Raw genomic sequence first — 24,474 nt, 5'->3', positions numbered from 1 at the left:
ACAACTTTACTAATGTGAAAGCTGAGCGGTGGGGGAGTGGAGAGGGGGGGGGCAATTGTAATCGGGCACGGTACGAATCAATCGTACCCAATATGAAAACGCCCTTAGAGCAGTTGAGTCTGGAATAAAGTGAACTTACTGGAAGGTTGAGCCCATCCTCTTGCCATTTTCTGGAACTCCAGGATCTGGACAAACATCCCCGGCAAGGCCGCTTTGACTCACTGAAAAATAGGGGGAAAAAATATGGTAAGCAGTGTCAGTCTTTTTTGAGGTTATGAATGTGCATTTGATGAGGAATATTTTTACACTTTACACTTTAGAGACACCATATTATGCTGACAGGTAAATCATTAAACTTGTTCTCATACCACTTTTTACAGTAAGATGAAAATGAGAGGGGATACAAAAATCATCCTTGTTATTGTGACCACAAGCATCTGAGTATTTTTCAATATTATGTGAAGACAGTCAAGTGTTTAAGCGCAACTAGGATAACTCCAACTGTGAGAAATATCCCAGACTGTCGGTGAGAATTCACAAAATGAGGCATGCAGTCAGCCTTTGAATTTTAAAATAGATCTATTCTCAGTTGACTCAGGAACATGTTTGAAAAATACACAGGCCTCAATATGAAAACAGGGCTTTTTCCTTTTGTGTTTATTTTTCTACCAGGTAGATAATAATAATAATAATAATAATAATAATAATAATAAAATATTTTAAAAAGTTTTTCACCAAAGAGCAGCAAGTCTCATATCATGATCAGTAATTTATCTGTTTAACACAAAATAAGAAAGTCTCAACCATCTCCTCCTAACTGGTCCAAAAGGAAGGAGAAATTTAGTTTGGATAAAATACATGTAAAAAATAAGTGTAGTTCATCAAGATTGTCATGTTTTTCTACCAACAAAAATGTATGCAATCAAAATAATCAGAAAAATGCTATAATCAACACACAAACACAGTCCACACGTACAGATTTTACACAGTAGTTGAAAAAGAAATAAGAGATGTAAAGTAATACGGAGAGTTTAGAAAATAAGCTGAATAACATAAAGTCAGTGAGCAAAAAACACACTCAATGATGCCTGAGATATCACAGTGTCCTCACAGCAACATAATTGGACAGTCTGCAGGACAGATAATAATGCACTATACTCATTTCTAACAGTCTCTTCTGCATTATATTCACTTTTCAACTATTCAACTTTTAATAGTCGTGTATCACAGCTGTTACCCTGCACTATATTCAGTTTTAACAGTTTTCTTCATCTCCTTGTATTTTTATATCTGGTATATTTTTTTGTACTTTGCACTACTAACTTTTTTACCAACATGTTTTTGCACTATGGAACTGAGATGCTGGAAACTTGAATTTCCCTCAGGATCAATAAAGTTACTATCTATCTATCTATCAATCTATCTTTCTAATTGGAGAGCAACCAAATGACCATTGAACTATATTATACAACTGACGGGCAACCGAATTTATAATTAAATTAAAGATAAATTATATAAGCTATATGATAAATGTTATGAATTCCTACGTAAATTCAAGAGCAACACGATTAAGACTTAAGTAAAAGAAAATAGCTTCTATTCACCATATATATATATATAAATATTTAAAAAAAAAATATATATATATATATAAACAAATATATATATAAATAAATATATATATAAATAAATAAATATATATATATAAATATGTATATATAAATATATATATATATATATATATAAATATTCATATATAAATATATACATATATATATATATATATATGAATATATAAAAATATAACTTTTTGCACGTTTTTCCCATAGCATGGAATGCTATTAACGTAAATATTTTAGCATTAGCTACTGTTAATTGCAAAGTTAGCATGTCAAGAGCAGTCAAACTACACCTGCAGGGTTCAGGTGAGGTAACGTTACAGTCGCCTCGCAACGTTACCTATTAGCTAACGTTACAGTAGGCCTACTAAGCTACTACTACTGTTTAAGACAAACAGTAAATCAATAAGAGGAGAAAACTCGTTTTCCTCTTCACAAAATGAATCTACTTACATTCGTTTCTTTAGCCTATATTTCAGTCATTCTTCATATTGTTGTTTTGTTTTCCACAAAGACCAAACGTTACTCCCAGCAGCCACAGAGCCTCTACAGGTATCTGTTAGTGATGTGTCGGTGGCGAACGAGCCGGTTCAAAGAGCCGGCTCTTGTAAGATAAGGATGGAGCCGGCTCCCGTCCAAGAGCCGTTTTTTTTTCTTCTTTTTCTTTAATTAATTCAAGGCAGAATGATAGGACAATTTTCTCTGCACCACGGGCAGTCCATGCAGTGACTGTGATTGAATGTTGTGTTAATGACGTCCGTGCGACCAGTCAGGTGATGACAGACAAGGATCATACAATCAAGCAGGGAGGGGCGGGGAATTGCACGGCGCGCTGACGGTCTACAGGTTCAGAGCAGGAGAGAGAGGAGGAGCGAAAGAGAGAGAGGAGTGCGGTGCGCGAATAGCAGACAAGATGAGTGACAGTCAGAAACAAAGCAGCATGTAAAAGTATGGTATTTTGGAAATTATAAGGTTTAGTATAATTATATTGAATAATTTAAGTGATATATGTGCACGCATACTAATCATAGGTCAAAACAGCGCTAAATTTGGCTGACTTATAAAAGGCAGAAGTGGTAAAATGAAGAGCCGTTTGGGAGCCGAAAGAGCCGGTTCTTCTTGGTGAGCTGAGCCAAATGATCTGGATCACTAAAAAGAGCCGAAATTCCCATCACTAGTACCTGTCAGTTGACCACTGGAGGTCAATGCCTAACCCCATAGAAATAAAATAAGATCTCGTGAGAGTTTCGCGACTTCTGGGTTACCCTCTAGACACGACCATTCTCTATAGCAGAGGTTCTCCACCTTTTGTAACTTGAGGCCCACGTCTGATTGTTAAAATCATTTCGAGGACCACTTTCCCAAATAAATGACAAACTGGGCTATAAATATGTGCTATGCCACTGTCAGGTGTAATGACCCACATAAATATTCAGCTTGCCCTCAGCAATCACTGCCTGCCATTATGAATCCAAACTATTCAGGGTCATATTGACTCACCACACGCTTTGGAGCTTTTTACTGGTGCAGAGTTGTCTCCAACATCGCTTTTCGTTTAAAAAAAACGCTCCATTTTGTGTCACTGCATCCGAGACATATATGTCTGTAAAGGGGAGAATCGTGGGTACCCGTAGCATTATATATCACCTAGATTGTTTTTAAAAAGTGTATTGATGTAGATATTGTGACTGCATCTATACAGTTACTTTATATAAATTGCCTTTTTAGAGCAGCATTGTGAAAGTAGATGTGGAAAATTGTGAAGCACCCATTAGACTCATTATTGTGCCTGCTTTATTCAGCTCACTCAATGACAAATATTGTACAGAAACCCTCACAGGTACTGCATTTAGCATACAAATATGCTCAAATCATAACATGGCAAACTCAAGCCCAACAGGCAACAACAGCTGTCAGTGTGTCAGTGTGCTGACTTGACTATGACTTGCCCTAAACTGCATGTGATTATCATAAAGTGGGCATGTCTGTAAAGGGGAGACTCGTGGGTACCCATAGAACCAATTTTCATTTACATATCTTGAGGTCAGAGGTCAAGGGACCCCTTTGAAAATGGCCATGCCAGTTTTTCCTCGACAAAATTTAGCGTAATTTGAAGTGTTATTTAGCCTCCTTCCCAAAAAGCTAGAATGGCATGGTTGGGACTAATGGATTCCTTAGGATTTTTAATTTCATATCATTCCAGTATCCTCCCTCTAGCTTTCAAACCTGCCTGCTACAACGTCTGAAAAACAGGAGAGCGGCCGTTGGATTTTGAAGAGGTTAATCTAATTTACTCATGCACTGTGGCCTACTTGTAGGCTACATTAATTTTCAGGATTATGTACTTTTCTTTCTTTTCTTTTAAGTATTTCCATTTTCTGTTTCGTTATAGGCTACTTAAACAGAATTTTTTTTTACTTTTCTAGTTCACTTTATTAATTTTGACAGCTATACTCACTAGTTACTTAAATAAATACAGGACAAGCTTATAAATATTAAACTTTACATAGAAAATAGCTAACCCGCAACATTTAAATACTGCTTGAAGGTTAATACATCAGTAATAATAACCCACAGATATAATATATACAAATACAATCAAGAGCCATTCTGCTTCCAAAATGCTAAGATTTTTTAATATACTTTAACACCATAATATTTCACGTACTTTTACTTTTAATTAAAATATTGAATGCAGGACCTTCACTTTAAACTGGGTGTTTTTACATTGTGGTATTTCCACTTTTACTTCAGTAAAGGTTTTGAATACTTTTTCCACCCCTGAAAAAGTCCAAATATTTTTCAACAAGGACACTGTATTATTTGTAGTATGTAATAATAATGAATAAATCCCAAAGTAGCCCAGGAAATAAGGAATAATCCCACAACATTATTCATTATGCATATTCAACATTAATTATTATTAGAGGTAGAGGTGCGTGTGTGTACATTAGTGCCGCAGCGGCACTGTCCTGGGCACTGAAATGGGGGAGATGGAGACAGACAGACATGACAGCCTGCTGCGCTGCACCAAGCCCGAAGCTTCAAATGCCTTCGAATATTTCTCTCGGTAGCTTTGAAGCCCAAAAGATGGTATTCGGGACAGCCTTAGACCTCACGGTTCTCCAGTACGTGTGGAAACTTGCTCTAGCATCAATTGTTAGAAGAATTATGCCTCCCTTCCTATTTTCATGCTTCTATAATAATGTTCACGTGTGCATAGTCATAAAGTTTGACTTTTCAAAATGTTGAAAATTAAAATCACACGTGCAGTGATTCGATGAAGAGAACTGTCCTCAGTTCTCACATTTCAGCATCTAATCTTCTCCTGTTTTTTCTCATCTATCTGCATGATCTGTTTTGATCCTAAAAAAAAGCACAAACACAAAACACATGGCAATTTTTGTCCAGCTCATATTTGGGATCTTTCATTGGTTTTAGACATCGCTGTGGCTGGGAGCATCTGCTGCATGCCTAAAACGTAATGTAAATGTAAATGAGACCAGACAACATGACAGAAACCAGTTTAGACCAGCTCTGTCTTAATGGAACTCTGTGGATGAATAATGGTGGTTAGCAAAAAAATAAAAAAAAATAAAGGGAAAAGGAGGAGAGAATAAATAAAATGGAAATGAGGAGAATGCTGAAAAGGGACTACAATAGCACAAAGGAAAAAAAGAGAATATCCTGGAGAAATCTGACCTCTTTGCATCTCTTTTTCTTTCAGTCCATCTTTTCTTGTATCTCTGTCTTCCTGTCTTCCTCATCTGCATCTGCTCCCACTCACTCCTTCTTCTACTTTTGTGTTCTCAGCTAGCTCACCCCCCGCTTTTTCTCTCTTGTACACATTAGCTGCAATTTACAAAGGGGTGCTGAAGTGTGGTGCATCCTAGCATAAAAGATGGATGAATGATTTGCTGTGTTTGTGTGATTTTTTCTCTGTGTGTGCTGAGGGGTTGTGAGCGTATAGACGCTGTGTATGCGTGTTTGCGTGAGATATGATGCAAACAGAACAAGCTGTCTTGTTGCTCTGCTGTGTTTTTGATGTCCTGTCCAAAAAATCACCACACAAACACGCTCTAAAAACACACTTTCTCTCTGTCGCGCTCTCTCATCCCTTTCTCTCTCACTCATGTTCAAATGGCTTTCATTGGCATCAAATACAAAGGTTCATATTGCCGAAACAAATCCAGCTCATGCAAACAACATGAGATTGTTATAGAAAAAAAGAGCTGCCAAATATCTGGCAATACTGCTGGGCTGATGTCAAAAATCCTCAAACTGACTTAATCCCATATTTGCACTTAAAAGACCATTCAACGTTTAAACACAAGCTTATGATACATAATATAATTTCCATATCATCAAAGTGTCTTCAGCAAAGCTTTCATCTCTGAAAGTCAACTTTTTAGGAATTTGGAAAAAGTGAATAATTTTCTCGTTGGTGTCCACTGATGTTTAGCATTTCTGATGTCTGTAATATATACTCCACTTCACGACAGCCGCCCACTCCTATAGACAGTCAGGGTTTAAACTCTCTAAATGATAACTCAGTTCTTCCTGCCATATATCCTCAACTATGCACTATGTACTCACTCCTAAGAGTAAGTAATATCCCTATGAACTGCAATATACTACTGCATGCCATGTCTGAAAAATATGAGTTCTCTGGAATAGAGTGGAGCCCACTAACCATTGAATAAATAGTATTTAACATGGCAACAAGCATAACGTTACTATTTGGCTGCTGCAGTTGTGGAATGTAACTACTTCTGTTCTTTACTTTAATATTTCATTTCATGCAACTTTATACTTCTACTTCATTGCATTGAAATAACGTCTGTCAATCAATTAAAATAGTTTAAAAAAAATGTACCCTACCTTTGTCAAGTATTTAATACTCTTATCAACATGGTAGTGGGCAAATGTGCTTGCTTTATGCAAATGTATGTATACATTTATTATTGGAAATCAATACAAAACAACACAAAACAATGACAAATATTGTCCAGAAACCCTCACAGGTACTGCATTTAGCATAAAGAATATGCTCAAATCATAACATGGCAAACTAAAGCCAGACAGGCAACAACAGCTGTCAGGGTGTCAGTGTGCTGACTTGACTGACTTGCCCAAAAATGCATGTGATCATCATAAAGTGTCCATGTCCGTAAAGGGGAGACTTGTGGGTACCCATAGAACCCATTTTCACATATCACATATTCATATATCTTGAGGTCAGAGGTCAAGGGACCGCTTTGAAAATGGCCATGTCAGTTTTTCCTCGCCAAAATTTAACATTGGAGCATTATTTAGCCTCCTTTGTGACAAGCTAGTATGACATGTTGGTGCTAATGGATTCCTTAGGTTTTCTTCTTTTTAGCACTAAAACTGAGCCTGTTACAACCTAAAAATCGCATGTTGCATTAATGCGTTACAGAAATTTGTGGCGTTAAATTGAATTGGCGTTAACACATTATTATCGCGTTACCTTTGACAGCCCTAATTAAAATGCTATACTTTTTTATTCTACAATATGTATTTGACGACTGGAGTTACTAGTTACTTTGCAGATATAGTTATTATATACAATACTTAAAGTGCTGATCTGAGTATTTCTTCTACCACTGGGCTAATGACGTCATCATTAGCCGTCAACAAGACAAGAACGTCATCATGTGTCGTTTTATAAAGTCCGGGGTCTCCTTTAAAATTGCATGGAAAACACTATATCCAGTTGCTCAGAGGGTGTGGTGTTAAATTACTATTTCTGAGTTTTGTCTCTTTTTTTTTTAAACCCTTTTTTATTTGTTCACCTGTTGATTTATTCTTCTTTGTATTTCTGTTACTTTATGAAATTGGCTTATTACGTATGACTTGTAAAGGCAAGTGATTTTTTTTTTCCCATGAAGATTAAAAAATAAATAAAAGAAACAGCCCACTGACAAGCCAGTAATACTGTACAAAAGTATTCGACATGCCCACAAGCATAAAGCGATTATGTGGCTGCTGCCATCACCATTAGCCCTCAACGCAGCCAGATTAGACGTGACACCGTTGTGTTTTTTCAAGAGTGTATCATCATTAGTTCTGGCCATCATAAATACTGGAAAACTATCCATCCAATTTAAATCCATTTAGTATCTGCAAGACATCATTTTAAGGTTAAATGCTAATAATGTGCATTTTGGTTGTGAATATGATGATAAAGATGAATATTTTATTTATCACTTTTTTATCCTTCTCAAAAGAACAGATGGTATCGCATACTGTATTGTCAAATTATGTCTTCTGTTGGTAAGGAAGAATCTATATTAAAAACTTAAACTCCCACAAAAAAGTCTCACAGTAAATGTATGAAAGATGAGAAATGATCATGTCTGCATTGTTTGATTAGTTTGCAGCATACAGCTGTAGCGTTTAGGCGGCGCAAGCAATATTTTTACATTACATTACAGTAAAGGGGAATTGGTTAATTCAGGATTTAAAAACAAAAAATGTTCTTTAATAGAGTCTTAAAAACAGGGTTAAGCTTATGAAACAATGCCATATCAAATAAGGTTGTGCATACATTAAAGTTTGATGTCTTTTCTGCTGTTAGTTTTGTTTTCATTGTTGTGAGAAACTGGTGTTGACGTTCCCAAGAGAGCGAGTTACAAACCACTGGCTCAGGGAATTGGAGAAAAATGAAAAACCGCTGGCTTAGAGGGCAACGTAAAGACGGATAAAGACATTTGCATTGAGAATGCAAAGCCGTGTAGCACAAAAGTTTAGCTATTATAACAGCCGACAGATGAACCATTAAAAAGAAGCCGTGGTCAAAGAGTCAAAGACAGACGGTGCTAAGAGAAAGAGAAAGGCAGGGAGAGCGTGGGAGAGAGAGTGTGTGTAATCAGCTGACATGTGTTTCAGGTAAGAGCCTTTGAGGTGCTCTTCAGATGCCTGCTGGATGAGGAGAGAAATGTGTGAAGTGCAGTTTGTTGATATGCTCTTCTTGTTGCCTCTTATCCACTCTGCCCTCTCTCTCTCCTCCACCTCCCTGTGCTCACAGGTCAATCAAGCCGACAGCTGAAGTCTGCAGCCATCTTCCCAGCATCGTTTTGTTGAGCTCACATGATTCATCCACATAAATTCACTTGTTGTGATGCTGAGTCGCATGCGATGTGTGATGAGACACGGTATAAATTAATGTTCTGATGGTTACAGGCTGAGGTTTTCCCAAATGTATTTAGCTGTGGTGCTGTGGTACCATTCCCACGTTTCAAGTGGTCGCATCGCTTTCATTTGAGGAAGCCGCGGCCCAGCGCCACCTTGCCCGAAAACACTGATTATAAATCACACTCTCACAATGATGATTCATTACAGTTCTAGGTCGTTGTCTAGGGAGTAAAACTCCTTAATCACAATCTTTCAGCTTCTCTATAATTATGACACATCCTCAGCAGTAAGCTAATGTTACCGCTGAGAGAGGGCAAGATGGGCTGCCTTTATATCAACCATTTTACATTTTCTAGTTGCCACTCTTATATTTGTCTTTTAATTGGTGTATCTCTTAGATATATATCTTTGTATCTATCTATCTGTTTGTCTGTCTGTCTATCTATCTATCTATCAATCTGTCTGTCCATCCATCTCTGTCCATCCATCCATCTCTGTCCATCTATCTTCAGCATCACGTAAGATGCTAATCAATAGTCAGCGTGAGAGTTATTCATAAACATACCGTTCTCAAACTGATTTAAATGTATTCTCATGTGTGTCTGTCTATTAGACTGTGCTTTAATATAGGCTAGAGGCTGCTACAGACAGTCTTTTAGATTATGATTCATAAGCACTCCATTCTCTAGACAGGTAAAACTCATTATCATCAGTCTCTGGATCTTTGTAATGATTATATATTGCATAATTCTCTGCCATACAGCTATAATATTACCGCTGGGAGTCATACAGTGTAAAGAAGTGTTGTTCAAAGACTGGTTCGGGACCAAAAGTGGACCTTGGCTTTACTTTTTTTTTATGTTTTAATGATCCTGGTTCCCAGCCTGATGGCCTAACTGAACTACATGATTGTGGTAACCTCTCTGAGCCTTTGACCCAATGTGAAAACCCACATTCACTCAGTTTTGGTCCCTGTGATAAAAATGCTATGTTTTAATGAGCATGGGTCCCATGGTGAGAAAGTAAATTTCTCATTTAGGTTCAGGGCTGCAGAAGCTTAAGGGAGCCCTGGACTACACAGTTAATAGTCATTATCATCATTCTTTGGCTCCACATTGTGATAGCAGATAACAGAGCTCCTTCTCTACAGGGCAGCAATAATTTTACAAGTGGGAAAGCTGCTTCTGAGAGTCTTTAAGCACATACAGAACCACTGGTGATCACTGTGATCCACACAGGGTAATGTGCAATGAGAGATCTGGACAACAAGTCATGAGATTAACTGGCTTTTTGCATCTGAGCTTGCAGAGTTATGCCGGGTACACACTACGTGAGAATCAAGTGGATTCAGATCCAGATATTCCTGTGGTGTGAGGTATGTTAAGAGTGTTTTTTACATCCCCCGATCGGCTCGGAAGTCCATCCTGGCCGCACTGATTTCAAATCGGAAATATTAAACATGCTGAATATTTACAATCGGATATCCATGGGAAATAACGATATAACATGGGAAAGGAAGATAGCCAATTCAGAACCAAGCTGACTGAAGCGGAAGGAGAAGCCGTGGCTAATGCATGAGCTAATGCAAAACACGAAGCATAAAGTAGTAGTAAGATGGACCTCAGAAATGGAGGACCAACTTGTTCATTTGTGGCAACAACCCAAGTGTTTATTTAACGTGTCTCCATTACTTTATCCATTCATCCTTTGTGAATTTTCAGTACAAATTAGTGCAAAACGTCACGTTTGACCGCGAGAGATTTAGCGAGATCTCTTTTTTCTTGAGTCGGGATTCTTGTCGTTCACGAATGGAATCTGTTAGTGTGTGGTGTGCTGTTTTGCACAGTTTGTGTTGGTTCAGGGTACTCAATGAACCCCCTAGAAATGCATCTATATTTTTTATAATAATGTAGAACTAATAATTTATTGTAATGATGAATAATATCGACCTTGTTGTATCTTTATAAGTAAATAAAAATATCACAAATCTATCTTCTTATCTTGTTGGTTTCTTATTCTGTCAGTCTAATAACATCAGACACACCGTTAAATATGCACTTCTGTTACGCCATGTACACAAACCATGTACCTATCAACTGTGCGGTCGAGATCAGACTGGAAACATAACCACTTAAAAGATGGCATCTTCCGACGTTTGTGTTTTTTAAACAGAAAACACAGGTTTTATACTGCGATATTTACTGAAAATGACACACAGCACAACCAACAGTAGCCTAAGGAAACGTTCAGGCTCCTGGTGATCTCCCTCCAGCCAGCTGTCACCTTATTTATGTGTTTGCAACGAAAAGAGGAGGTATCGTATTAGATAACTGTTGGAATAAGGAATAAATAGAAACTGGTGTCTGACAAAAGCTCAGCTCAAACACGCACGCTACCCTGCGCTTCGTTGCTCGCGGCCAGTTAGTTCATCCCAATAGCAAACAATGCAATCAAACTGATTTCATCACTGACGCTTGTTCGCGTCACATTCTGTTTGGAGGGTGTGATATGTAGACTACAACATCCCATTATATTAGACCTCTCTGCGTTGTACACATTACATTCCCTCTAGATTTCTTTTGTGACCTCCAATTATAAAGTTTAAACTGCGCCTATGCTCACTACACACTACAGGAACAAAACTGTTAAAATGATGTCGTAATGTGTGGGATGTCTCACATTTTCAACATCAGTTAAGATTTGAAAAATATTCTAGTGTGGGCCAGCCTTTAGAGGTTTTTTTTCAAGTTAATATTTATCTAGGATGCATGCAGAACATCAAATTTCCAAAGCTATACTATAATTTATTCTAATACATTTACACGTCAGCCTGGGAGAAACCTCCATAGACCCCTGTGATAAGAGAGTTGCTTCACAACAAGCTGTTTTTATTAGCTGGCCATTCTCGTAACAAGCAAATGCAATAGCTTTGGACTCAGTAGACTGACTCCAGGCAATACAACTTTGTATATGAGTGTGTTTGTGTGTATCTGTGTGTGCATCCTTAGTTTGTGTAAGCGAGAGTAAAAAAATAAAGTGTGTGTATGTGTGAGATGTGAACTCTTCACTGAGCCCCACATCATTGATAAATATAATAAACTGATTTGCCCCGGGAACTCCTCACATATACGCTCGCACACACTCAAATGCACACACGGCATACCAGTTTTAATCGTAATTGCAGCAACACATGAAGAAGCACACAAGATTTCTTCTTCACGTACACACACACAAAACACACCATACTAATGTTAATTGCAGCAGCACATGCTTGGCTGAGCGTGTAAATCAGCAGAATTATTGATGAGGGGTTTATTATGAAGCTAAACCCTAAGGAATGGATGAGGTATGAGCTTTGGCTTCTGTGACAATTAAAAGCCTCCATCACATGATCTGAATATTGTTTTAGAGGCGTCTCCAAGCTGCTAAGAACTATGTCTGCCATTTGTAGAAATATTCCTCAGATTTATAGTTAAATGCATTGTTTTACTGCCTTGTGGTCAACATGTTTATGTTCCTATTAGCTGCAACAGAGGGGAAACGTGACTTATTAAATAACAACTGATGCATTTGAATCCCTGGACAAACAGACGGTTCATCAGGTGGGAAGATATTACAAAGCTGAAACTAAGTAAATACTTAAATGCTTAAACATAGCCACTTACTTTAAATGGCCTAAATTCCAAAATAAACACGCAAAAAGTTACACCTACTGTGCATATTAGTTGCCAGCATTAAAACAAACTAATGGTGTAGTAGATATGAATCATCATGAGACGTTCTCTGACAAAGCTTTGCTTTTGTTTTGTTTTTAACTGTGCAGTTTCTAATACAACAACACAACTTCAGACAGGTTTCTTCATATCAAGACATTGGTTTGACATGAGATAAAATCCTCACAGAGCATTTTATCTTGCATTTGCTTCTGGTGCTCTGAGGACAATGTCCATCTTGTTCATCACTTCAGAAAAAACTATTATATTGCTGGGCCGTGTATGGTCAGTCTGTGAATATGCGGCTAAATTGTTACACAAATAGTTAGTGGTCATGTCTATAATGTTAAATCCACTAATGCTACGTGACCACAGCCTCCGTCTTTTCAAAGCTTCCCATTCATTGTCTATGTAAGCAGCCTCTGTGGGCATGACGCAATATGTGTGGGGCGTCAACCACTTCATTTCCTGCATTCTGGTGATTTTTTATGCACCAATGGAAATGTCCTTATTTATGTAAAGGAAAACACAAAATTCAGATAGCAGGTGACTATTCAAAATATAAAAATATAATGGAATATAATTCAGCAAGGCTCTCAGGTTTTCTGTTTTGCTTTCAAAAATGTATTCTCCTGTAGATCAACTTTTCTCATTGCATGTTATCTCTGCTGAGTTAACACACATGTACTCATGATTTACTCTTCCCTCCTCTTTTGTTTGAGGAAGTAACCTCTTTAAAGCTGCATTCGGTAGTGATGGAGCAATTTTTGGAGCACAATTTTTTAGTCACTATATCCTGATAGTAGTGCATGAGACAGGTAATCTGATCATAATCATGTGCCTCTGTGTCCTCCGGTGCTCCTAATGGCATCTGCAAGATTTTGGTGAACTATTATCGTGATATAAAAGAAGAAAGTTTCCAAATGCCGCCATGTTGCTTCTAGTTTAAAAGTTGGGAGCTGCAGCCCACAAACAACGTATATTGATACTCTTTGCCACTAGTTCGTCCAATCAGGTGCCTAGTGCCTAGTGCCTTGTGTGTAGTGGTAGCCCATCAAGCGTCCAATGCTGGGAAGCGAGACGATCACACGCGCAGGTGAGTGGAACCGCTGACCCGCCCCCCTGAAAACGTAAACAAAGGACTGTTCCCGCCTTTTCATTTTTAAAGAGAAACAACCAATGATGAAACTCCAACACTCGGCCAACCAATCCTGTAACTTCATCACTTATTCACTCAGTGACAGACTTTTGCGTTTGTAGGGCTGGCCGTCTGCGGTCCAGCCAAAAAATACATGCTACTTGGTTGGCTGCGTGGCTGATGGGAAATCATTTGAATTATTTACAGCACTCAAAGTACAGCCTCAAAAATGCTAATTAATCTCATGATTAGCTTTGACATATAGTCATGCTTTGTATTCAAAACTGTATAATTTTTTAAGTACAAGAAGTGGCTTTTGCCATGTCACAAAATGTGGGGTGAAAGGCATGGCAACACCTACTTAAATCCCACTGAAACGACATGTAGGATATTATAAAGACCTGAGCACATGAAAAGGGGGCAGGAGAGGAGAGTGGAAAATAATGTAGCAAGACAGAAACTAAAAGGGACACTTTGCATTTTTGAACTTATATTCCATATGTTGGCCCTCATTAGTGTCCACTATAGGACTGTATTATTTCTCTACTGGCATAATATGTCTCAAAAGTGGGCTGTCAAAAATGTACCCACTGATAACTTCACCTGATCAAGACTACACTGAAAAAGATGCAGTGGGCGCATTTCCAGCACTGGCCATGAAGACTCTTAACGTAAAACCTCCAGACTCCACTTGAAATTTAGAAAGCTAGAATATAATAAAAAGCTGAAATGGATAATACAAGGACTTTCCCATTGGGAAGCAATACAGTAGCTACAGCCAGCAGAAAGTGAGTCATTATGCTGCATTGAGTTTATTATGGACTGTAGCAGAGTACCACCCTGACACCAGAGGAGAGGTTCACTGTGTGTGACAAAGGAAGGCTTGAAAAGTCCTTCAAACCATCATAACAACAAAATAGAGGCTCGTGAGTACGACTTGGTATCAAACATGATGGTTGTAGAGGGGGTGACACGATGACAAGACTACCAACTAGTACAATCCCTCTGTCAGCTTGTTTTAATTACCGAGAAGTAATTGTAAAAATTAGGTTTACTTGCATCATTGCTTGGTTTGTAATGAACTAAATTGTAAGTTTAGTTTAAACAAGTCAAAACTTGACTGTTACTGTAGCATGAAAATACATTTTCTTTGCACATACTGGGTGTAATTTTAACATATATTTGCTTTTATAAATACATTTTGCTCCTGTAAACACACATACCATCTATTTATAGAACTGGTTTCATATCAACCTCCGACCCTTTGAAGGACAGATGAAAAAAAGACGGGGAAAAAATGGAAAAGGAGAGTGTGGTACTAATTCTTGTCTCCTAGAAGGGCAACCCCAGTGAAAAATAGATGAAATCACTGCTCTCGCCACATCAAAGATGGATGCAGGCTGAGTGTCCTTGTGTACATACAGTATGTGTGTGTGGGCGTGCACATGTGTTTATGTGGGCTTTCCAAATGATGTACAGTCACACTATCTGCAAACACACACAGACAGCAGACAGTAGTTTACTTACAGACAGCATTTTTGTGACTGGAGTCTTTACTGGGCATCATCTTCACCCCTCTGGACTTCAACTCTATTGCTTTTTTCACTGCAGAAAGAATAGGAAATCATAGTTATCAATTCAATTATAAATAATACTTTATTAAAGGTCTTATGGATAACATTTTTATGTAGACAAATATTTTTTTATATAATACATCCATAGAACCTTTAGTAAGGTGCTGAATAAAAGTATTGGCTTGTCCTGAAAAAAAAATAAGTTAAGCTTCTAACCAGGCATTTGAGCTAATAGTATAACAACATTGGTATAACGTGATATCTCTGTGACATCAGTTTTTGTGGAAGAAAACGGATAAATGGTTGCGATTGACGGTAAGTGCCTGTCAACAACTTGTTGTGAAGTAAATGCAATGGAACAGTGGTGGGAGAATGTGACATCTAGTCGCTGAATGTTATCAATGGCCCTGTTCAGACCTGACATTAACATGCGTCCTGCGTGATCGGATCACAAGTGGACAGCTTTAGGTACGTCTTTTCACACCTGGCATTAGAATGCGTCTTGAGTGACCGATCTCACTTCCCTGCTCTATATGCAAATAAACACGTAGCAAACACATGGCTAATACAGCAGCCGTTGTGACTTAATGTTACATGAATGTCAAGAGTAATATCCTACATATTCCTCGAATTTGAGTACATTTTATTAACATAAAATATAAGGTTATTGTACCGGCGGTCCCCAGGGACCTCAATGCCGCCGGCACCACTGCCTTTCAAGGCAACAGTGGGTACAGACCTTCAGAGAGCCAAGGATGAGCGAGAGCAAGAGAGCAGGCGGGTGTCAGCTCCGTGCAATGCACTGGAACAAAAACACTGACAGATCTCCGACAATATGATAATAATGCACTTTGCGTGCCTAGTATGATGGTCTGTAGATATGTAGCCTGTAGCTAAGATATATTTTAATAAAGTACAGTTGTACCGACAGAAGACAGTAGAGCACAGAGGCCGTTTCCATGCTGCGAGGCAGACAAGCGCTGGTGTCTGCCTGTGTATGCACATGAGGAGCGCAGTGAGACCCTGTGGATCCCAGCGGGACGTCAGTTGATAAGGCGGTCCTTAACGTGGCCCAGGACACATTCGCGTACACACTGCTAATGTGGCCATATGTGGCCCAGACCACCTCTGAATGTGGTCTGAGTTATCGGATCTCAATGCATCTTGAGTGTGTTCACACCTGTACTTAACAGAGTCAATGTTATCAATAGCACCTTTAAACTTAAATGACTGTACATCGTTTAAGTGCTTATTATTTTCAGCTTTGCCATTCAGTACACTAAGAGCTATGCGTGCAATTCAGAAAGGACTTCACACTCCCCCTCTGATAACAAACCTACAACAAATGCAACAGTGGCAGAAAGTGAAAATTAGAACAAGGACAAAGGAGAAGACATTAAAATACACAGAGAAGAAGGGACAAAAGAGGAGAAAAAGCAGTGGAGCAGCATTAAAATGTATTCTACATCTATTTTATCCTAAGTAGCAGCATTGCAGAGGATAACAGAAAAGTCTATGCTACAACCAAACTACGTTCCACTGAGAAACAGACTTGGGATGAAAGGCACATCTCTCTCTCTCTCTCTCAGTCTCTGTCTCTGTCTCTCTCTCTCTCTCTCTCTCTCTGTCTCTCTCTGTCTCTGTCTCACACACAAACACATATCGCACACAGAAGAGACAGACAGAAAGGAAGTGACAGAAGTACCAACGGCAAGAGCAAGAGACCAGCGACTGAGGAAGAAAGGGACAGCATAAAGTGAATAAAAAAAGAGGTAGAGACAGACAGGAAGTGAGATGCGAGATATACAGCACATGTCTTGGATCACCGTGTTTTGGGTTGGAAGCATCCAATTAAATTTGAGCTGCCACGTGGAAACTATGTGCACCTTAATATACTAATTCATAAGTAATACAACCAGCCAATTAGATGACAGGAAAGGTCCAGTCAGGTGGTTTCAGACTTCTGTCCCCAATAATTCTCAATTCTCAATTACAGTATATAAAAATATACTGCAAGAAAACTACTAGGGTTGCACTGATCCGACTTTTTCAGTCCTGATACCGATAGAAAAATGTGACCAATAAATACATAGATATAGTTTATTCAATTATTTATTATAAAAATAATTAATCGTACACCAGCAACAAATTGGTCAAAACTTAAACAGGAACTCAGATTTCAATATATAATGTATATAGTATATAAACATAAAATTGAATTGAATATATCGTCCCCATTGTCACCGATGTCTGATCCAGCTATTTGAGTCTGTATCGGCCGGATATCCGATCCAGTATCGGTATTGGTGCATCCTTAAAAACTACCATCTATTCCCAATGTTGTGTTTTTATGTGTGGATAAGTTGTAAATATATGTGTGTATACCATACATATATACATACAAGGGAGGCAGAGAACAGATACATAATAAGACTGAAAGAGTGTGACATACCTTGGTATTGAGCACTGAATCCTTTTCTTCGATGGTTGCTGTCTGAGGTGAAATGTATCCGAAGCCAGTTCTTACTTGATATCACAGGTGAAGGCAGGGCTGTACCGGTCAGCCTGGGAATAAGCAGACAAGAAATAATTTATAAAAAACACAACAAAAAAACAAACAGAAGTAGTAGGCAGAGACGAAAAAAGACAAAAAAGACCTACTGATATTCACATTTTATAACTGCTGTATCTGGAATGTGTCCACCTTTCTAAATTAGAGATTACTTACTTTGTGCTTATTGGCATATTTATACTATACTTTGGAAAATACAGCACAGACAGACAAGGCACATGGGAGAGAGAAGGCATGATGTAACAAAACTCAAGCTGTTATTATTGCAGATCCACAGTATTCACCCTCTCCTGTGAATAAAGGTATGTTGCATATGTTGCATTATGTTATTGTTGTGTGATATGTGTATATTTCTACTTTTCTATGGTCCACATTGATGGTAAATAACATCACGCTGACAGAGAAAGTATGTTCTCTTCCAGAGATGGACATTGTTTGTAATAACCTTTTGTTACAGTATGTGCACTCAGTTCTTGGGTGTGTTCATGAAAGATGAGCTTACATATTTTAATTTGAGGTAGAAAATGCTATTGTTGGAGGGTGCTTCAAAGGGCTGCCATGTAATTGCAGATTGCAGCATCATAGATGCAGCCCTGCCAACCAATTTTGTCGTGCTGCAACGACGCAGAACATAGAAGTGTGAATAACTCAAGGATCTAAATTAATATCCCAATGTGAAGCAGAACTTTCCAGAGTGTTCAAAGTATGATTTCGATGTCACTTTGCATTGTCCTCCGAAATGCAAAGGCTGGCGGTAATTTGAAGAGATTTTCGCTGAAAGGCAATTTGTTCCACTGGCTTGGAGAATGTGGACGAGGGAATTGAATGAGTGATATCATCCCTTCCCATGATGATCAGCACTGACCAGAAGCAGAGCACTGTGCTTGTACCGGGTACAGTATAACTCCCACGTCCAAGTGTGTTTAACTAAAGGAATACTCAACAAATCTTTGCCTGAAAAAATGCCTTTTCACTGATTGATTGGAGAGCAGCAGAAAGCCATATTGAAGTAGAAGAGGTGAATGGAGGTAGTAAAGTAGTAGAAAGTCGGCAGAGTTCACATCTTCAAAAACACGTTCTAAATCATCACCACTGAGACGATGAGTTGGTTGCCAATGGTAAGTCTTACATCAGCTGTAGCTGCTCTCACATTTCGTTACCAACGGCAACCAAGGCGGTGGTACAGAACAATTTTAAAATGTGGGGAAAATGGTGCACTGAGACAAAAAAGGAAATGATGTAAGAGACTGCCTGGAAGCCAATGTTCTCCCATCCTCCCTAGAGCAACACGACCACTGTAACTGCCCTTTAATAATGCCGCAGGTTAGTATACTGAGTAGATAGAGAGCGTGAGGGAGGAAGAAACATAGATAAGGAAAAGGGCAGAAACAAAACATGAGACGTGGTAAAAAAATATTAAGGGTGCTTGTTAGAGGACCTTATTGAGGGCTTGTTATTGGAGACATAAAGCTCTGTCTCTGTGAATACAGTTGGGAAGGTTATCAAAAAAAAGTCAGAAAAAGACAGCTCAAGAAAATCAGAAAAATGAATGTCAGATGAGACAAAAACACAGCGGATGTGTCTGCCTGAAGCCAATCTATACACATCAAATAGTAGAGCTATCTGTTCTGTGATCTCTCAGTGAGTCTACTAGGGGTCTTTATCACTTAGTATGATTAAATAGACATGCATGTAGTGTGACATAATGTCATAAGTGAGATATGAGTGTAAAAACCAGGGGGGAAATTATGGGAATTTTTAAGGGCAATATACTTTAAAAGTGCATACAAGTCACACCTAAATAAAAAGGTGGACAGTGAATATAGTGCACTATACACTATATTCAAGGAAAACAACAATGTTCTGCACCTGACCCTGACTTATGACCTCCATGTGTGGGTGCGTAAACAAAATTGACGTGCGTCCCTTCACAATTAAGTATTATATTATTGAGCTTTTTAGTCTAGTGAGACTATCTTTTTTTTTTTCAAGTTTCAGTGCACTGGGGGCGCCCCGGTAGCTCAACTGTTAAAGCAGGCACCCCATGTACAAAGGCTGCAGCGGCCTGGGGTACTAATCTGACCTGCGGCCCTTTGCTGCATGTCATCCCCTCTCTCCCCCTTTCTCAACTATCTCTATCTCTGTCAAATAAAGGCAAAAACCAAAAAAATTATCTTTAAAAAGAAAGTTTCAGTGCACTTTTACCCTGGTTATGTTTTCAAGTATGTGATTTTAACTCATAATCTATGCTTGTTAAATCAGCCTGGTAAAAGAAAATGTTCTTAGACAATAAATAAGACTCACATGATGAAACAGCTTACTGTTATATAACAATATAATCTTTGCTGTTTTGCAAGAGCAATGTTTTGCCTGAAGTCTAAATTTGAATCAAAGTTGGGAGGAAAACTGAATATATTTGAATGAAGAAGTGGAAGTCAATAAAAGAACAGTTCACAAAGTTAATGATTTTCCATATTGAAGTCGTGTGAAAAATGACAATGAACTGAAAACAACAGTGGGATAATCAAAATTGTATCAGCTTAAATACAGTATCATAATGATATTTACTGTATACATGACAATGAATTCATGTTTAATGGATCATATAACAATTATATTAAACTCAAAGTTGGAAATAATAAGCAATTGCCTTGCAAAAAATGCAACTTTTGGAAACATATTTAAGATAATTTAATTGATTGTCAGATGGACAACACTCATGCATTAATATTAATAAACTGTAAATATGAGCATTTACACTAAACCATCATGTGGTGATCATCATAGATTGATGCTTTAAGAATGGGGGAAACTGTTCCCCTCTAAAGAAATGACTCATTGAACTATAACATTATTATACCATGTTATTCCTATACTTGTATGGAAATAAAATATGAAGAAATATTATGTATTTAATCAAATCATTATTTAGTTATTGTTTAGTTGTCTTGTTTTAGTTGAAAGGAGATGTGTGGTGCTGGCTCACTTTTGATGGGAAGGTCTAACCAACACATTCATGTCCTGGAAAAAAAACAGTTGTGCCTGTTCAGTATTACATCGGGAAATCACTGCTGGTTTTGTACTGTTCAAGCCTAAGGTTCTCTGCATTTTGCAATAAGGTGGTTATCTAATGGAAAATTCATATGTGACAATGGTGATTAGATTTGTTGTAAATGTACTCATTTTATGCACGAATCAATTGTTATTGTATATCAGCAGAGATTTATCACGAGAATACGTATATCATCTCGACAATTGGCTCATCTGATCAACATATTTGTACCTCAGTGTCACCTAATTTTAAAGACCCATCTGTACACCTCATAAATTTAAACCTTTTTTAGAACTTGATTAGCAATACATTTTGTTTTTCCAGCAATGTCTTGCAGAAATACTTCTGGAAGAGAGACAGTGACTTAACAAAACATCTGGGAGCTACTCACCATATTTTTTCATCGGCTCATTTTAAACAAATGAACAACTTGGATGAACCGCACTTACACCCTTTTTGCACAAAAACACTGATGTTTAAGTAATGCTAGTTGATACTAGCCATGTCTTGTGCACCTGCACCATGCACCTTTGACTGAACTTGTGCACAGTTTTTTTTTTACAGAAAAGGAGCTCCTTGTGTCTTTGAACACAATTTAAATTGTTATGGCAAACCACTTCCTTTTTTTGGTTGAACCAGTGGGCTACCTGCGGGTCTGAAAAGTGAAGCCAGGTGCCTTAAACTTGCACTCTTTCTAATAGCCAGCAGGGGGCGACTCCTCTGGTTGCAAAAAGAAATCTGATTGTATAGAAGTCTATGAGAAAATGAGCCTACTTCTCACTTGATTTATTACCTCAGTAAACATTGTAAACATGAGTTTATGGTCTCAATCGCTAGTTTCAAGTCTTCTTCAATACAGCATGATGTTCATTTAGTAAATTATGGTCCCATTTAGAGTCAAATAGATCATAAAGCAGGGGATGCTTTAGGACGTGGCAACCTTGGGATTGACTGGTCGCTACCACGGCGTTGTCCGGTTTGGGAGTTGTCCGCATTTTCATCTTAGAACTTTAACCCTTTCACAGTGTGTTTTCAGTTCATGAAAGTTAATTATAACATTTTGGTCACCTAAAAATGTCTTATTCAGTGTTCGCCGTTGCAAAAAAACAAGATGGCAACGGGCAAAAAAACAAGGTGACGATGGCCAAAATGTCGAACTTAAGGCTTCAAAATGGCAGTCCGCAAACCACTGGGTGACGTCACGGTGACTACATCCACTTCTTATATACAGTCTATGTTTGAAACCTGCCTTCTGAGTGAAATCAGAGTGGCAAAAGAGTTCAGTTACCGGCTAATGTGAACTTTATTTCACCCACATTATTTGTGAAATATAAAGAAGACTGCACAGAGGATGGGTTAGGGAATGAAGGCAGACAACTGGGAGACAAAAGGAGAGGGGTCAGGAGGACATAAGACCTCCAGGCATTTGTGTTGTTGGTGCCTAATGTAGTACTTTATAACACTGTATGGCTTGTAGTATTCATTCCTCTATTTAGCAATTGAAATGTCAACAGGTCACACAGCTGCTTCTGTATGCAGTTGAGGAGGTCAACAGTCCCTCTCAGTGCATGTATTTGCACGTTTTCCATGAAATCAATATGTCGTTCCTGATTCTTCTGGGAAACAAGTAATCTGACCAGTAAACTAAATTCAGAAAGGAGTCTTTCAGAAAGCTGATAATCCCAGGTAAAATGTCCTGTTTCTCCAAGCAACAGCAGTGTCTGTCGTGTGTGGAGGAGACACCTTGGGTCTGGTCTGGGAGTGATCCGTATTTTTGTCTTTAACTTTAACCCTTTCACAACGTGTTTTCAGTTCATCAAAGTTAATCATAACCTTTTGGTCACCTAAAAATGTCTTAATCAGTGTTCAGCTGTACTTAGCTCCACCCTCTCGGGTCACTTCTGGTTTCAAAAAGCCAAGAAGGGCGACGGCCAAAGACCAAGATGGCTACAGCCAAAATGCCGAACTCGAGGGCTTCAAAACGGCATTCTACAAACCAATGGGTGACGTAACGATGGCTACTTCCACTTTTTATATACAGTCTATAGGTTGAACTGATTGGCTGAAAGATTTTGGAGGATAGGTCTGCCCTATCATGTGACCTAGTGAGTGCTGAAATGACAATTGCAATTCTCCATTCAGTATATCAAGTTGCCAAACATTAGTGGACGGCAACAGTGGTGTTCCTCACTGGAGCCATCTGTGTTCAATCCTTTCTGCACTTCAAAAAGATTAAGAGTGATAAGTCGTTCCCAGAGTAGATCTGTATGGATAGTGCTTTGGAAGATTTGTTCTTGTTTGGCTTCTGCACTTTATGCATGTTTGTTTGCACATTCTGGTGATTTGGTGTCTCCTTTCTGCTCTCTAGTGGTAAAAAATCAATTATCGGAGCTTTAACAAATGTACAGAGAGCTCGCTGAAAAACAGCCCTTCTTCAAATGGACTTATGTTTAGGGTTGAAGACAACAAGGACGCATGTTGATGTACAAATAGGTTTTAAAAAATCATTGGAAGGACAAAAAGATAGGGTAAGTATGAAAAGTAGAGAGAGAGAAACAGATAAAAAGTGAGAGCTATGCTGCATCTCTTCCATTATTCATAGGGACTGGCCAGCTGTCTGACATTGGAATGAGGAGGAGACAAGAGGTCAGAGAGGAGGAGGAGGAGAAGAGAGGGATGAGACATGAGACTGAACTGAAAGGAAAGGGAAGAAAGAAGAAGGAGTAAATGAGAAGAGAAGGGGGAAAGTGATACAAGTTTGAAAGAACACTGCCTAAGTTAGTGAAAATAATAGACATGATGGGGAGAAGAGGAGAAACAGATAACAAAGGACAGGTTGGACAGAAACCAGTAAAGCAGGTTATAGGACGACAAGCAGAAATGTGTGACTAGAAGGAGAATTTACAAGGTGAAAGAAATCAGAGAAGAAAGAGGACAGAGAAAACGGCGTGAGAAAACAGGGGCTGATGGATGAAGAGCACTGGAGAGGAGGTGAGAGAAGGAAATTCACTTAAATGAACAGAAGGAGAGAGGTTACACAAGGCGCGAGGAGAGGTCGAAATTTAACAAAGGGGAGACAAGGAGGCAAGTCTAAATGAGGTTAGACATTACAAATACCAGGTTGCAAAGGATAGAGATAAATGAGAAAGCAAAGTGAAGCTGGGAGGAGATGAGCGATGGGAGAAAGGAGGGGATGGAGAACGGAAAAGGAGGAAGAAAGAAGTCATATGAGGATAAAACAAAGAGGAAGGTGTACGAGATAGGAGTGGAGCGGTTTGACAGACCTGAGAGGAGTAGACAATAGGAGAAGCCGAGTCACAAAACAGAGAGGAGAGGGGGACAAAGAAACCAAGAGCAGGAGAGAGGTATTTCTGTGCACCTCTCTATTATTAGACCACACGCTTTTTGGTGATACATGAACATCAGAAAGACACAGAAGCAACTTTCTACTGTCCGGGCACTGTTGTTTTGGCCCTTGTCCTCCCTATTGGCTGTTTACATTGCTGGCAATACATTATTTTAAGTGTATTCCAATGCTGCACTTTGCAAGTCCCTGTGAAAGTGAGCACCTGCAACATGACAAAAAGGCTCTGTAAAAATAAATGATTGGATACAAGTCAGAAAAGTTGGAAAGCACATTATCCACAA

General features: G+C 38.6%; 1 protein-coding gene across 3 annotated transcripts in view; it reads right to left on the bottom strand.

Moving 5' to 3' along the window:
* The window catches only part of LOC141754265 (CUB and sushi domain-containing protein 1), a 467,652-nt gene that overhangs the window by 186,458 nt on the left and 256,720 nt on the right, over positions 1–24,474 (bottom strand). For 2 of the 3 annotated variants that reach the window (XM_074613208.1, XM_074613217.1), the window contains exons 6-8: positions 17,655–17,767; positions 15,156–15,233; positions 140–221 (exon numbers count right to left, since the gene is read on the bottom strand). In XM_074613208.1, the coding sequence (XP_074469309.1) occupies positions 140–221; positions 15,156–15,233; positions 17,655–17,767 (273 nt within the window). Of the gene's footprint in view, positions 1–139; positions 222–2,072; positions 2,211–15,155; positions 15,234–17,654; positions 17,768–24,474 lie in introns of those variants that run through there. The other variant, XM_074613228.1, reaches the window with a different exon arrangement.

This window comes from Sebastes fasciatus, chromosome 2, assembly GCF_043250625.1.
Source record: "Sebastes fasciatus isolate fSebFas1 chromosome 2, fSebFas1.pri, whole genome shotgun sequence".
NCBI lineage: Eukaryota > Metazoa > Chordata > Actinopteri > Perciformes > Sebastidae > Sebastes > Sebastes fasciatus.
The sequence above is the reverse complement of the archived record's forward strand: the minus strand, read 5'-3'. Positions and strand labels throughout refer to the sequence as shown.